Source organism: Choristoneura fumiferana, chromosome 30, assembly GCF_025370935.1.
Source record: "Choristoneura fumiferana chromosome 30, NRCan_CFum_1, whole genome shotgun sequence".
Taxonomy (NCBI): Eukaryota; Metazoa; Arthropoda; class Insecta; order Lepidoptera; family Tortricidae; genus Choristoneura; species Choristoneura fumiferana.
In genome coordinates this window covers 9,644,033-9,661,169 of record NC_133501.1, presented here as the reverse complement: position 1 = coordinate 9,661,169, position 17,137 = coordinate 9,644,033, and the positions used below count along the sequence as shown (strand labels likewise).

Genomic DNA, 17,137 nt, shown 5'->3' with positions numbered 1-17,137 from the left:
GTTAGGTAGGTATAAGAACATGCGTTCTCTCTGTAGCTGCTGGTAAAAGTTAAAAAATGTTTGATGATTTAGGGGCTGTTTCACCATCCATTGATTAGTGTTACTGACGGTTAAGTGTGATGCCGTCTCTATTCGTTTTGTTCAAATAGACGGAGACGGCATCACATTTAACCGTCGGATAACACTAATCAATGAATGGTGAAACAGCCCCTTAGTTTAATGTTTTGATTTGATACATTTGGCCAAGATTGTCTTATCTAATACTTCAGTTACATTTCTCAAAGGAACTATCTTCATGTCTCGGACTTCCAAAGTCAAAGAGTAGTATAATATACGGGGAAAAGAGAGCCCTCTCTCGTCTCATTCATGCAGACGGTTTTGAAGCGCCGTCTGCATTTCGTAACTAGTACCATTGATGTATATATCCATCCATACGTATAGCTATTAATAGTCACAGGTATTCTTTTACTTTACTGGATTTGCTTCCCAGCTCAAACCACATAAAAACTAAAAACAGGGCTGCAAAGAGAAGTGAGACCGCTTGAATTCAGTCTTCTTAAGTTTAAACCAGCCTCAATTTTCCGTTTGCAGCACTGTCTTTACTTTTTATGTGGACGATGTGCACGAGTTTCGATTGCAACGTAGCCATCTTGTTCCTTGTTGAGCGCGAATAGACGCCTGGCCTGACATAGAGGGTTGCTACACAAAAAATATTTGTAACGACTGAGCGGATACAATTATGTGACTTTTATATTAGAAATTACAATACGATTGTCAATTTCGAAAATAAAGTTCATTTTTGCGGTAATTATCAACGACAAAATATTTTTTAATAAATAAAATTTTGTGATCTCAAGCTTTCAGTGACATCTATCTGAAACAAACGACAACAATCTGTTTTATTTTAGGTTAGATAAAGGAGATGGCGGCGCTATCGACATGAATTAGTACGGTATAGGCGACTGTCCCCCCCCTGTCCAAAGTTCAAGCTTTGGGAGTAGCTGATGTACGTCCGAGTAAAAGCAGACCCAGAATTTACGACCACAATGTGCGACCCGATTATTCAAGAAACTATAATAGCAAGTAAGAGTAAACTTCCTGCAGACGGACGAGTCATCCACTTTCAATATTTATAAATTAAATTAAAAAAAATAACGGTTGCCATACTATAATTAGTTTCACCAACATAATATCACAAAATACTACAAACTTTATTGACACAAAAATGAAACTTTAATTCAAAACAGTGCAGAAACGAAACGCGCAAATGTCAAATGACGTTTCCGTTTGACGTGACGTGTCTCTGCCGAAGTGTCGACTTGTTTCAAGTTTTCAGAACGCCAGTGGTTTATAAAACAGCTTACATTATCAGAATACATTGATTCGATAAGCATTTTATCGCAATAATATCCACGTAGCTTACATTTAAAGGTAAAATTTCATTAGCCACGCATTTTATACGAATCAACACGTAGGTTAGGATCGTAATTTTAAAACATACTTTTAACTTATTATTTCGCGATAAATCTTTGAAACGTGAGACGAGATTAGTGCATTGACAGTGTTTTAATAATAAACACAACTTTTCAGGTGTTAAAGATGTTGCGTTTGCTATTTTTCGCTGCGTTTCTGCAGTGCAGTATTTCGCAACAGTATCAACAGAAAGTGGCTCCAGGTGTCCCTCCTCAGAACTATCAGGTACTATTTAAGCATTTAAATTATAGTTGAATAAATAAATTTCTATAAACATCTACTAACTGCAATAATTATATGGATAACCCTTTTAAATTATCGTTAGGGATTTCCCAGCAATTAGCAAATGATAATATAATTAACTTTTTAAGTCTTAATATTTGTTGCGACATCGAAATCGTTAGGTTTTATTGCAACAGTCTCTAATATTAGAAACATATGAAACAAATTGCATACTTATGTCAATTACGTTGACATGGTATGCCTTTTCATATGTTAATTTCTTGTGTTCTACTTTTATATTTATTTTACTATTCAGTGTTTTAAAGATTTCATAACTTAACACGTTGATGGATAGTATTTTGGTTTATCAATGTTTAATTGAAAGTAGTGTCCATCAATGCGTTAACATTTCTTAAAGTAGGTAGAAACAAATTTTGTATTTTAAAAAATTCACTCTAGAACATACAGAGTGAAATTAGTGTTTTTTTTACAAGCTTTTATTTAGTTTCACCTGTCCCGTTGTCTGTCTGTCTGTCTATCTCTTGTCTGTCTGTCTGTAATCAAAATCTTGCAAGTTAAATTGGACCTACTTCCAGTAGTTGGATTGACTTTAAATTTGGTATGCAAATGTAGTTTGGGTGACAAAAAGTACCTTCAGCAACAAAAAATCTGTATTAAAAATTAAATTTTTACCAAAAACTTATTTCAAAAAACATATTGTACAGTTTTATTTAAATCTAGAACTCTACTCCCTAAATAGTCTAAAAGTAGTACTATAGGATCAGCAGTGCTCCTCCCCCTTAAAATATTTGATGTTGATGTATGTATAAGTACACTCGCCTCCATTATTATCTGATATTAGTAGGATTATTGGAAATTCTAATTCTGGTGGAAATAAAAGTAAATTACGAATATCAATAGACAATTCTTTTTTTTTCAGCAACCAGGCTACCAACAGGCGCCCCCACCACCTCCGCCGCAACAGGTAAAAAAAAGAATTCAATTATAGATATTAAGCATGTAAATATTTATCTTAACTCAATCAAAGGGCCAAAAAATAAGGGAGTGTCAGCGAACAACCAATTAAAAATGACCGCACACTGCATACATTCATTAGTCTCTGTGTAGTATATACCTGTTTTTCTGTACTGCTTGCTATGTGTTGGTGTGCAATAAGGAGTTATTGTATTGTATTGTATTTTGGTCTGAGGCAGGGCTCACTAACACTGTACTTTTAGGTATAGATACGGCCGTTTTATAGCATATATTTTGACATACCCGCAAAGTACTGAATCTTCTGTACCTTGCCGGTTTTTAAGAAGCGAGTTGGCCTACTCGCCCCCCCTCCCCCCTACCTACGCCTACGACAACGTACATCCTAAAATACTGGAGACTAAAGACTTGATATCTGTCAGAGATATTCCTTCCTTGAGGGTCATAGAGATGCATTAAGAAGATTTTCTAAATTCCTACAGGACAGAGCGAGCTATTTTTTTATTCTTCCATAGGCGCAAATCCATGGGATAGTGACTAGTAAATTACAAAAAACAAGTGCGAGTCTGGACTCAAACCTACGATCCTCTGCATGAGCGGCAGCGTTAGGACTTACCGCTAGGCTACCATGGCTTTTTAGTTGTAATGAATATATCTTTGTTACAGCAACAGTACCAGCAACAACAGTACCAACAACAGCCGCCCCAACAGCAACAATATCAGCAGCCTCCCCCTCCGCCCCAACAACAGTACCAGCAGCCACCGCCGCCGCAACAACAACAAGTCAACGTACAACAACACGGCGGGCACGGCCATCATGGCGGTAAGTTACTAAAAACAACAGTATCACAACAACATCAACAACAATGTCAGCAACAACAGTATTAAAATAAAAAAAAATTCTGACTATGTATTAATGTGTCAGGAGTAGATTTTGTTGTAATAATCTGCCCCAACGGCCATCAGTTTTACGGCATATTGTGTGACCCCACACATGAGCCCACTGCTATTTCAGCTTGCTGCTGTCGCCGTTTAAATATTAATGTGCTTCCATTTATTTCAGATCCTCAACTCTTAAACCCGGCCAACATCGCTCATGAAAGGGAGTAAGTTATCCTTATGACTCTTAATTTACTAATTTATTCTTAGTGAATACTTTCATATATACTAAGAATGTAATATGATGCAGATAGATGAATCTGCAACCTTCCCTTTATTTACTGGCTGACATATTTATTCACTTGCCGCCTTATTTATACACCTACATATTTATTTATTAACTTGTTGCCTTATATACATAAAGACTTACTTATTTGTACGCTTACTGACTTATTCATTCACTTACCGCTTAATAATACAGTTACATAATCATTTATTCACTTGCAGCCTTATGTACACACTTACTATCTTATTTATTCAACTATGAACTTTTTGCTTATATATATATATATATATATACTTACTGACTTATTTATTTACTTACTGCTTAATCACACACACATCATTATTTATTCACTCGCCGCCTTATGTATACACTTACCGTCTTATTTATTCACTTGATACCTTAGTTATACACCTAAAGTCTTATTTATTCAGTTTCCGCCTTACTTATACACCTACTGACTTATTTATTCACTTGCCGTGCCACCTTATATATACACTTATAGACTTATTCATAAACTTGCTTTCTTATTATTCACTTACTGACTTATCTATTCATTTACTGACTTATTATTCGCCAGCCACATCCAAGAGCACATGGACGTGCCGATAGACACGTCAAAGATGTCGGAGCAGGAGCTGCAGTTCCATTACTTCAAGATGCATGACGCTGACAACAACAACAAGCTAGACGGTTGCGAGCTCATCAAAAGCCTCATACATTGGCATGGTGAGTGTAGAACACAACAACAACAACACAACACAACTACAAATAAGAGACACGGCTGAAGCATCTTTAAAAAATCTTGGAATTTTATTACACTGGCGATTTGTAGGCGAGAAGAGAGCGAAGCGAGTGTGCAACTCGCCCACAAACTGCCAGTTTAATATGATGATAAGGCTCTTAAAGTCCTGTTTAGAAGGGGTTAATGTTTTGGGATTTAATGTTGCCATGATTTGGATGGGGGTTGCCATGTTTGGGTAAATGTTTTTTATATTGTCATGGCTATGGCAGAAAATGTTTGTCTTTTTATGTGGAAATTGATATTTTGATATTAGCTCGTGTGAATTTTGTTTTATATAGCAGTCCATTATGTATTATAAAACATAAGAAGGAATACTAATATCAAAATATTTTCTTCCGATTCCACTGCATTTTGAAATTGACCTAAAAAGTCTTGCGTTTAAGTTGAAAATTGCTTTCACACAATATGTGTATTGTTAAGAAATTTTGGAGAAAAGTAAGACTTTTTACACCGGGAAACTTGGCATTTCAACTGCTCTAAATAACCATAGATTTTGACACAATATTTAAGAAAATAAATTATAAATAAATATTAAAAAAAAATATCATTGTACACTAGACACCAATTGACTAGTCCCAAACTAAGCAAAGCTTGTACTATGGATACTAGGGAACGGATAAACATACTTGTATAGATAAATACATACTTAAATACATATTAAACATCCAAGGCCCGAGAACAAACATTCGTGTTATTCACACAAATATCTACCCCGGCCGGGAATCGAACCCGGATACAATCTTGACGAGTATTTTTTATTGAAAAACGTTTAAAAAAAAGCATGTTAATGATTATAGATCCTTGCTAATTGTTACATATTCGCTGTAAGCTGGCAACGTTGCATATTTTTATGGAATAATCGAGAAAAACTAACAAAAATGCAACGTTGCCAGCTCAGCAGGTATAAACGCTCTTAAAAGTAATTTAAACAATAAAATAAATTATTTTAAATTCACAATTTAATTAAAATGTCGAAGGACCCCGGACCTAAGGTGTGAAAAATGTGGTTTCAGTTAAATATCCTGAGACGTTGATATGATATAGATTTCAAAGTCCTGAACAAAAGTCGAAAGAAGTTAAGGGTGCTTCCTCTGTTTCCGAGTCCCTTTCAGTTTGGTTTAGTTTTTTAGAGACTTTTTTTCAGGACTTTGAAATCTATAACTGGTGCTCACTACACTTTCACTGGACACCCGATTTGATAATAATACTGCACTGTTTATTCTTTGCAACTCGTTTATTAAGCAAAACAACAAACATCTTAAACTTTTAAAGGAACACATCGTTAGCATGTTGCGGCGAGGGATAAGCGCCATCTATTAGTAGCTTTTGGAACTAATTAACTTAAAACTATTGCAAGGGAGCACAGCGTTGTCTTAACGGGTGGCCGGTACAGAGCCATCTAGAGTGTGTTTACTGAAATTATGAATTTTAACGTAAGACATTCAACAATAACATATTAAAATCTCCGGATATTTAACTGAAACCACATCTTCTATATTTTAGGTCCGGAGTCCTTTACAAATTCAATTATCGAATAAATGTGTTTTCTAACAAAAGGTCTTCTGGTACCAGCTATGCTCAGTTTGGGACTATGTCAATGAGGGCTATCGTTTTTTGTCTCACTAGATGGCGCACTGTTGCGTGAGGTTTTTAAGTATGGCTTTCAGTCTGTTATTACGGGCGTGGAAACAAAGTTTAGATTAAAATCATATTTAATACACCTTAAAACCGTACCATATAAATATCGAGCATGCCACAGTGTTGCATAGTCCCCGTTTTGTTCGGAAAAAAGAGGGAGGACAAAGGTTTCCGAAAGACGAAACTGTCTCAAAACACACATTCATTGCCCCGGAACGCATATTTGCCATAATTAATTTCAGATATTGCAAAATATTCACAAAAATATTCTAATTATAAATAAACCCGCGTAGCTCACCCAAAAACTATGAGATTTGACATTTCGGAGACCTCACGCTACACTTGCGCCTCTAGCGGCGAATTCAGTCGCGATAGCCCTCATTGGTGTCAATTGTTTCTTTATATTTATTTATTATCTTGCGAACAAGGGTGTTTTTAATTAATTCGCTAACAATGCTATGGTAAGCGGTTGGAACGCCAAAATCATCATTCATACTCATTGTGTGTTTGTCTTACGCTACAGAACAAGGTCACAAACAACCGACACAGGAGGGCGCTCCACCAGTGGGCGAAAAGATATTCGCCGACGACGAACTAGTCAATCTCATAGACCCTATATTAAACATGGACGATCATAACAGAGACGGCTATATCGATTACCCTGAGTTTGTAAGAGCGCAACAAAAGAGCCAGAATAAGGAGGGGAAATAGTATTGAAAGGGGGTGTTGGTGTTATTGATTTTAAATATGAATCACTTCGATCAAGAATACTAGACTACTTTCTATTAAAATCGGATGCAAAGTCAATTCACAGGAGCTGGCATGAATGGATTGAATTAGTAAATGAAAGTATCTAGGTCAGTGGCGTGGCGACGTAACAACTCGATTCCCATGCGAGTACCTGCGAGGAATTCCATCTAAAGACATACTTTACTATTTTTTTTTTCATTTTCTGGTTTGCCTAATGAAAATGTTGTCATCACGCTACTGATCTGTGTGTAACGTATTTGAATACACTCCACACAGATATGAATATAATATGCATGACCCACTTTCCTACGAAAATTTTTATATGAGATTTTGCTTATGTTACCTGGGAATCGAACATTCAAAAAAATGAACTCTCTTTTGTTATACTAATCGATGTGATTAGTTCAGGATAATATTTTCTAGCAAACTTCTAGCCTTTGTAATAAAAAAAGAGGAATCTGAAATTATTTTTTATAACGAAGAACGCGTAAACATAAAAGAAATGTTTAATCAATTTTATAATTATAGCCATTTCACTTGTTAATAAATGACGTCACGACCTATTGCCGTATATAGATTCATACAGGGTAGCGTTAAGACAGCTCAATAAAAGTACGTCTGGCAATATATATCTAGTTATAGTATTTTTGATCGAAGATTTTGAGCCACTGAAGCGACAGTATCATCTTGCTTCAAAACAAAACATTGATGTTTGTATAATTAGGAATTACTAACATTTAAATACCGATCAAAACGTCCAGTTAAATTGTGTATTTATAAATCTAGACTAAACCAATAAGTACTCAAAATAGGTTGAGGCACCGTAGACTCAAAAACGTCACTTAAAAAGCGCTGACGCGTAAACGCAGTGTCGGTACTTATGCCTCACTTTTTTGACTAATACCGCCCCTTCCGCTACTCAAAAAGTATTGACGCATCATATACTCACACCGCTACACAAAAAGCGTTCACACCGCTACACAAAAAGCGCTGACGCGTAAATGCAGGTGATGGGACTTAAACATATTATGTACGTCACTTTTTTGACCCTACTTTGTACGCACGTGCAGTGGGCACAACACTGCGTCACTGCGCGTCTTCGTATTTTATACCAATGTGATGTGGTCGATCGTAAATTCTCGAATCGTATCTGTGCTAATAACTATTATATAATCTGTGGTAGAGCGCACTAAATGTCAAATGTATGACAGATGTTTTGTTTTTAATTTAGATTTCAATGGTTTATTTTGGAGCAAGGTAGCTAAAGCATTATTACTTGAAGTCTTTAGACTAAATAAATATTAATTTGAATCCTTGATCATTATCTTTCTAAAATTTGGTGTGTATTTGGCCAATAGTTTGCTGTGCCAGCTTAAATTTAATTATCTAGCACAAATATTACCGTTAAATTAAATAATTAATTTCTTAAATTATGCGATAATTAAATCAATTATGCGATAATTTTAGGTATTTTCGATAAAATTAGCAAAGCATTTTTTTTGGTCAACTACTGTCTCTTGTCAAGGGTTGAAATTAAATTTTGTAATGAAATTGAAACAAAATATTGATTACTTATAGTTTTTTTAACGCTGCACCTTCCAGATTATAATATAAAAACGGGTGTGATTAATACGCATAACTATTGTTTGTCCTAACATAACAATTCGTGTAATTTTTATTTCTCTCAACATACCTACCTAATATTTTAATATTTCACTGGAATTTTGTTAGGAAAATCAGACTTAAAACCTATCCTGTTTTAAGTGGCAAATATTCAGTCGGAAAAAATTATGCGAACAAATGATTCGACCAAACAATTTTATGCGAAATAAAAACATGGCTCGAATATTTATAAGTTTGAAAATATATTCTTTTTGTTCTAAATCGGTTGTTATTTGTATATTTTGTTATTTAAGGTGATGTTTGTGCTTCCATTCTGTATTCTGAATTAAAATTAAGTTATGCCTACTTTACTCAAATTAAAAAAAATGCACTCTAGTGTAAAAAATCTGGAATAAGCACATAATATTTTCTATGAAAATCGTTACTTGTTTAGTAAATGGAACAGTATAAAATTTGCATAATATAAAAAACTCAAGATTTTTCTAGACCATGTTTCAACTGTATATACATATAAACTACTTTATTTACTATAGCGCATATGAAAATATTCCATAAAAACAATGCATTTCTGTCGATTCTCAAATACTTTATTTTTTACTCTTTTTATTTTTGACTATTGTGTTTGATTGAATCCACCAAGTGTTTGTTATTTTGACTAAAGTCATGTGCGCCATCTAAACTCGGATTTCCGAGCTAATAATGCAGAAGAAATAAATTCCCAGATATTTGTCCTTTACTGGGATTTTTTTCCCATTTATCCGCATTGACTACGCAATTTGCACCAGTTGCAATAAAAGTTGACTGTGGAGAAAAAGCTGTAATAGCGTAGTATGACCTATGGCCCCTGACACAGAGCTCGTTGGGTAGAGCCCGGGCTGAGCTAGGTATAGGAAAACATGGTGAGGAAACTTACATACATTTTGCGAAGAATTCAAAGTTTTTGTTTTTAACATAAAACTGACCTTGATTGACCCCTTTCCCACCTGATGGTGTGATTGAAGTTCTTTTGGGACCATTGTGACATGCGGTTTTTTTTTTAAATCAATCGTCACTGTAATTATTTCTTTTTTTCTCCTTTTCTTTCTTGTCTTTATGAAGGTACTTCATAATTTCCGGTTTAAACAAGTCCCACTGCTGGGCTGCCTCTCAGATTGATATTTTGGGCTCTATTTCCCATGCAAGCCCAGCGCGAATTGGGATACACACTTTTGAATTACTTTAAGAGTTTTTTCCTTGACAGAAAATTTTGCGATAAATTTCAAACGTGACGCACATACATTCAGATCAATTCAGAGATTCTAGCCCGGGTTCGAACCCACGTTCCTCTGCTTAAGAGGCCATAGGTCAAACCACTAGGTCCCAACGGCGTTTGTACTTTTATCAGCTCTGATTAAACCGTGTATACTGACGTCATCCCTAAAATATACTAAGTATGTTATATTTTGTTTCTCACTCACTCTGTACATAACTTTAGTCGGAATATAGTGTGTCTTATTGTGACTGAGTACTTTAAGGGTCGTATCGCTATTTATAGCGATATTCTCTGTTCTTTTCTTGCACGTACTGAATGTAGTGCAGATAGACAGAGACGGGAATACTTCTGATACTTTGACTGTCAAATAATTTGTTGCAACTGACGAATTCGCGTCCTGCTTGCTATTAAAGTTTAACGTATATTATACTAAAATAAAAATACCTTATTATTCTCAAAAAATGTTCGTATGTTTTGCTAAGTCAGTCATCTACTTGATTTCTAATTCTAAATTCCTTTGTGCTTGCCAGTTACGGTGTGCCGTTTTTTGAAAAAAAAAAAAAAAACTGTCAGAAAACGGCCAGTATTAAATTATCTAAACAATATAGGCAGCCTCGCTAAGACATTTAATTGGCATGCCACATTTGTGATCTTAGTGTTAAATAAAAAGAAAATCGCAACCTTACAACCTTTTAAATTACAGTGTAATCTTTCCTCCTCTCGATTCTGAACAAACTATTACCAGTGTGGGGGGAGCTCCTATAGAGAGATCTCTCTCCAGGCAGGTGTTATGCCTGGGGACCGAAGTCCAAAGGAAGAGCGACGGAACTTGTTTATATGCGACCGCGTTGAGAAACTTCGATAGCGCGATGTAGAACATGGTAGGAGTTTCTAATGTTGTTCACTAGATGGCGCTAGGAGTCGCTACACCAGGTTTTCAGTTATTGAATTACACCTGGTTTACAATTCGAACGTGATATCTTGCCGTCCCGTTGACGCTTATCTTATTTAATACGAGAGAGAGAGGGACGGTACGATACGAACTTCGTTTTTCGAATTTCGTAGTAGCCCCCACTTCGATTCTCGTTCATCGGTGGCGGTGTGACAAGGGCCTAAAATGGCCGAGCGCGTTCGTGAATTGCAACAGATTATGAATTTATTTTGCACTAAAAGACAAGGGTTTCTTTATTATGTTATTTTCCTAATTTGCACGTTTATGATTATGTCAAAGTGCCAAAAGCCAATATCTGTAGGGAATTCAAAACTGGTTTTTATTGTATAGAGAAAACCCGGTTTTCGGTTTTTCTCCATACATCAAAAACCGGTTTTGAATTCCCTAAATATCTGTGTATATTGATTTATATATTTTCGTTTAAAGGCAGTCGGATAGTAATATAAATAGCATACCTGCGAGATTAAAAAAAACAGTATTTTAAAGGAATCTCATGCAATTTGAACCTGTTTTTAGTTTCAATATTTTCTTAATGGAAAGATGTTGGAAATACCTAGACGACAGTTGTAGTACACATAATCTAAAACAAAACGCGCTCTACAGTAAGTCATTACATTACTTAGTTTATTTTGCGTGTAGAGGCCAATGAACACGTCAAAGCACATAAACTTTAAATATAATAAAGGACGAATTGATATAATGGTTATTTGATATAAAATAATTTTCTATGAAACTAAATTTGACGAACTCTTTTTATCGTGTAATCTACAGACTGTTTTAGATTAAGTTAGCTTTATTTCGTAACAATCTTGTAAAATTGGCCATTTCTAAGGAAAATATGTTATGTCAAAATGACTGTTATGTGTTTTGTCCATTAGGTACCTATTTATTTCTAATTATATAGCTTGGTTTCGTAACAATTCCATTAAATTGTCGATTTATAAGAAACCCTCGTTATGTCAAATGACTATAATGTATTCTGTCCATTATTCTTTTCAAATTATATGTAATGTCACAATAACTCTCCCGCTGCCTTTATTTTTTGGTTGTGTAAATGACGTGCTAAGAGCGACTGTGTTAGACATTAAAATCAATATGAAAAACTACCTTTATTAATTTTAACATTATTTTATATTTAACTAACCCCTGTAATGTCACTTATGCTTAGTTGATGTGGCAATGTGCACGCGGCACGGAGAACAGATGGCCGCTGGGGCCGAAAAGTTCTCGAATGGAGATTACAAACAGACAGACAACGGGGCAGGAGAAACTAAATAAAAGCTTGTAATAAACGCCCTTAGAACGCCACAATGAACGACAACTCGTGGCTTGCCATCCACTGGTCGCCCGCAATTCTCACGATGTCGTCAGTCCGCAGTGCGAGGCTTGCCAACGCTTCGTCTTCCGGTTCGTGGTCGCCACTCGAAGACCTCCCCCAACGGTTATCTGTCCTTCGAGTGATGCGGCCTGCTGTCGGTGACTTTAAGTTCTTCGACGAATTTCCGTGTTTTGATTCTATACTATACTGCCGATACAGTCAAGTACCACGCCTCGGAGTCATAGGGCTAGGTTTACATGGCGACTATTCGATTCGAAATTCTCTCGCATACTGTTTTACGGTTCACACGGTGCGAGGTCCATTCGGTTTTTTCACGTATGCGCCCCGCGCGCGTCTCGTATAAGAGAAACCAGTTCATCCGTGTAAACGAAACAACGTAAACACAAGCGCCTCGCATGAGCATCGCATTTAAAATCGTTTCGAGAAAGTATTCGGTTACAAAATACGTCTCGATCGCGTTCGCGTTAAAATCTCAATTTGTATGGAAACACGAACATCGCAAACGTTCCGCTAGAGGCGCTGTTCGTGTTTCCACCAAGTTGCCATACAAATTTTGTTGTCACTACTAAATCTCGTGTACGGTATACGGGAAAAGGAAAATTTTCCGCCGTGTGAACCTAGCCTAGTTCATGACTGGCACGCTTTCATGTATCGTGAGTTGTTTTGGATTTTTTCAGACGATTCCACTGATACCAGGGTCGTATCAGACACGGAACTGGCGCAGCTGGTCGACCATTCGTTGTCAATTAGTGACCTCAATGACGATGGGTATCTGACTTACGCTGAATACGCTAGAAACACTCGCGTCTTCAAGGGGGAGCCAGATTGAAGACATAAAAATATAAATAGACAAGTATGAATGTCTTTTTGTCCTGCAATAAAAAATGGCCTATCCTGTCCTTAAGAATCTAGATATGGTAGCTTCCACTATCCACTACGCCAGACATTAGTGGCTACTTGCTCATAAATCTCGAGTTTGCGTTAAGCTCTGTTTAGTAGTGTCAAAATGTATGGAACTGTCAAGCTTAAGCCAGGTTTAACGACTAAAAATAGATTTTTTTTCCTACAAGACTGCCTAGGTATCAGAAAATATTGAGTCTGTGATACGCAATACCGCGTAAGTAGCATTTTCCATGCCACTATGCCACTAATATTATAAATGCGAAAGTTTGTTTGTTTGTTTGTTTGTTACTTCATCACATCCAAACCACTGAACTAATTTAGATGAAATTCGGTGTACAGATAGTTCGAATCCCGGAGAAGGACAGGATAGTTTTTATCCCGGAAAGTTGCATAGTGCTCGCGGAAAAGCGATAAACGAAGTTTCGGAGGAGTTTGGTCACAAACATAATTGGACATCAGAGCCAAGGTATAGGTGATGTGCGTTTTTGTTACTTTACAAGTCAAGCAAAATTAAACTTTAAAAGGTTTTAACATCGACTTAATGTATCAAAATTAAGAAAACTAGTTATTAAGGTATCATTTGCCCGAATTTCATATGCCCGAATGTATCGTTTTCTAGAATTTTTATTAGCCATATAATAATTTATTTCTGAAATAGTAATTTCTAACCTACTGCATTCTATATGATGACATTTAAAAAATCCTGAAAACAGCACGGTCCTATATATTTTACGGCAAACGTTGGTATGGCAAGTGAAATTCGGGCAAATTGAATTCGGGCAAGTAAAGGTAAACGTGATTCTAAAAAAAGTTATTTTCTCTGATGTCCAGCTTGTGACCCGAGAATTTTATATATTGGATAATAAAGTTCTTTTCAGTTACAAACTCGAGTAGAATGTTGAAAGCATTTGGGACTTGGGACCAATGTATTTTGTCGAAGTTTGTGTGTTGTTGAGCTTTTGTGATTGTTATTGTACCTAGTCATTGTCCACTGTGTGAAGCCTTATTGTTTCATGGTAAGTTTTTTTTAAATATGTCATTGTTATTTATTTTTTATGATTGCTTTAAAAATCTTGGGACCATAGATACGTTCCTACTGTACTTATCGTGTTGGCACGGCACATCATTTAGGCTGTCATTAAAAAGTTCCGAATGTGTTATAAATTTATAATTTTTATTTAACATTATCTTTTTAAATTTATTATATAGTAGGTACCCGGGGTTTACGTTGAACAAAACGAATAATGATTATCTCGACGTTTCAGCCACATTACCGTGGCTGTAGTTAAGAGTATATTGAAATATAGAGTATGACTTTGACGTTGACGACGGCGCAAGTGTTTCGAACTACCCGCATTTGATTACTATGCAATGATGGTGATGATTGCAATGTGGCTGAAGCGTAGGTAAATTTGATAATCTGAAAGACAGGTACATACATTTTACTTACCCCGATATCAATATCGGTTCGGATAATCTATAACGCTGTTTTAACGTTATATTTTTTTTATGCATTAAGTGTTGTGTTGCCAGTACAAAAAACCCCTACTTGAATCTAGGGTAAGTGCTGTTTTGTATCTATTAAATTTGTTTATTATTTTATATTTTTATTAGTTTTAGCGATAAGAAGATCATTGCAAAGAATATCCATCGAAATATTTATCGACATAAAAAAAAGAGAAAGTATGGGTGTCTGTCTGTTATATCTTCACGCTTAAACTTATTCATACAATTATGCCCTGACCGGGGATTGAACCCGGGACCTCAAGCTTAATTCATAGTCAGGTTCTCTAACCCCTTGGGGATCGTAACAAAAACATAGCAAGTTAAATAAAAGCTTGATGTTTTTTTTTTAATTATTGCTTTGATTTTTCAGGACAAGTTGACAAAAATCATGCGACGTATTCAGACAAGCAACTTGAAGACGTGTTAGAGCATGCCTTCAAACACACAGACGTAAATAAAGATGGCTACATCGATTATTTGGAATATAGAGTCAGTAACTACGTAGCAAAGAAAGCTAAAGACGCCCAGTAATATTTTAAATTCAATAACACTTAACAATACGGTATTTGACTGTTTTATATATTTATTTAATTAAAACTTCACAATGCCTGTTATCGAAGAGAGAAACAATTTTTAAGCTACCTTTACAAAATACCTTTATTGTACTAATTTTGTACCTAATAAAGTTTTTTACTTAAAATTTAAATTCTTTTATTTTTTAATATTTCCAGGCTTATCAGGTAAGTATCAAACTATTTTTAACTAAACGGTAGTCAATTTTAACCTACTCTTAAAAGATCTAGGTACCTACACCTGTTAAGAGCGTTTATACCTGCTGAGCTGGCAACGTTGCATTTCTGTTAGTTTTTCTCGATTATTCCATAAAAATTGAATGAAAATTAGAAATGTTTTCTGATAGAACACTTCTTAATATATAAGTTAATGTGTCTACTCCAATAATTATTCGAGATAATCTTTTATATTCCTTAAAAACGAATTAATGTTTATGACCGGTTTTCAAAGAAAATAAAAGTCTGTAACGAATAATTATTGGAGTAGACACATTAACTTATATATTAAGAAGTGTTCTATCAAACAACATTAATAATTTTCATTCAATTTTTATGGAATAATCGAGAAAAACTAACAAAAATGCAACGTTGCCAGCTCAGCAGATATAAACGCTCTTAAACTATCAACCATTATCTTGCATACTGATGTAAACTCCAATTCAATAGAATCTGACAATCCTGTAGACACTTCCAGCCTACTAATATAAACACCGGGCTGCCTAAGGCTTTGTGATGCGACTATTATTCTTTTTTGATTCCTTTTAGATGATAATTGCAACAACAGGGACATATATATATATATATAATCAAGTGTGCCCACGATAGGGTGTCTTAAATATGTAGAAAATTGACAGATTCTATTGAATTGTACTTTAGTAAATAATATCGTATTATTTCAACATGATTTCTATAGGTACTAATATTCTTGAGAGAGAGAGAGAGAGAGAGAGAGACATACAAACACACTGTGATGACACGAGCGCCAGCGCGTCTTTAGACCTTTACACGCGCCAGTTTTTCGAACTACCCGCACTTAATGTTCTAACCCAACTAAGTAGGTATGTTTTGTTTCATTTATTCAGGTTCAGACGGCCAGAAGATAGAAAGCGCGTCAGTATACAAAGACGATGATCTATCTCAAATCGTGGAAGGTGCGCTAGAGCAGGCAGACAAGGACAACGACGGTTTTATCAGATTCTAGAACTGGACTTGTTATTTTTTGGTCACGAACGAAATTGTTTTATCTACAAACATATTACATTACGTAAACCCGAATTACGACCGCTATGAATGAAAGATAAACTGCTATGAGAATAGTTTAATTATCTGTGAAAGTTGATTTTATTGTTACATTCAAATTTCGAACATCTTTCGAAAACAAAGCGATTTGATTGGACCTTAATTGTAATATCAGTCGATAATGACGATTGCAAACAATTTCGAACGTTACTTGATAAAAATGAAAAACCGGCCAAGAGCGTGTCGTACACACCCAGGATAGGGTTCCGTAGCCATTAAGAAAAAAACAAATAATATTTTTCTAAGGATTTCGTATTGTGTAGGTACTGAATCTTCCAAGTTCAGGTATATTTTATACCTTAGGCTGCTATTTACTCTTAAACTACTAATAATTCTCAAGAAAACTTAACCGTTATAGTTTTCCATATAAGTTTGATATACTTACTTACTACCATCCTGATTTAAAAAAAATAATTCCACCCACTGGTTTAGATTTTAGAGGGGGGGGGGGGGAGGCGCTAGATTTTAATGAAAATTTGCACTTTAAAGTTGAATATGCCTTTGTACTTAACACAACTTTTATTTATGTAACCTTTTTGTTTTTCCTTTTTGTACAATAAAGAGTATAAACAAACAAACAAACAAACAATATTTTGCAAACAAATCACTGATTTGAAAACTCGCTTTAGCAACCCCTTAATGATATTA

The 17,137-nt window shown here is 35.3% G+C and overlaps 1 protein-coding gene across 6 annotated transcripts; it reads left to right on the top strand.

Annotated features, from left to right (window-relative positions):
* Window positions 1–1,267: 1,267 nt before the first annotated feature.
* LOC141444872 (multiple coagulation factor deficiency protein 2 homolog) lies at window positions 1,268–16,592 on the top strand. 6 transcript variants are annotated; one of them, XM_074110599.1, is made up of 7 exons: window positions 1,268–1,431; window positions 1,591–1,698; window positions 2,636–2,680; window positions 3,355–3,511; window positions 3,752–3,794; window positions 4,431–4,579; window positions 14,989–15,565. In XM_074110599.1, the coding sequence occupies exons 2-7, from the start codon at window positions 1,600–1,602 to the stop codon at window positions 15,147–15,149; spliced, it is 654 nt and encodes a 217-aa protein (XP_073966700.1). In that variant the 5' UTR covers window positions 1,268–1,431; window positions 1,591–1,599; the 3' UTR covers window positions 15,150–15,565. The 6 variants fall into 6 exon arrangements, with proteins under 6 accessions (XP_073966700.1, XP_073966701.1, XP_073966702.1 ...); XM_074110600.1 differs by lacking the exon at window positions 14,989–15,565 and adding an exon at window positions 12,887–13,069; XM_074110601.1 differs by lacking the exon at window positions 14,989–15,565 and adding an exon at window positions 16,273–16,592 and having other exon boundaries at window positions 1,269–1,431.
* The last annotated feature ends 545 nt before the right edge of the window (window positions 16,593–17,137 follow it).

What these genes read in the sequence shown, in the direction of transcription:
- LOC141444872 (XM_074110595.1), top strand. Translation starts at nt 1,600, where the DNA reads ATGTTGCGTTTGCTATTTTTCGCTGCGTTTCTGCAGTGCAGTATTTCG. An exon ending in TCCCTCCTCAGAACTATCAG is followed by an intron (nt 1,699 to 2,635) that starts GTACTATTTAAG and finishes TTTTTTTTTCAG; the next exon opens with CAACCAGGCTACCAACAGGC. An exon ending in AAGCCTCATACATTGGCATG is followed by an intron (nt 4,580 to 6,816) that starts GTGAGTGTAGAA and finishes CTTACGCTACAG; the next exon opens with AACAAGGTCACAAACAACCG.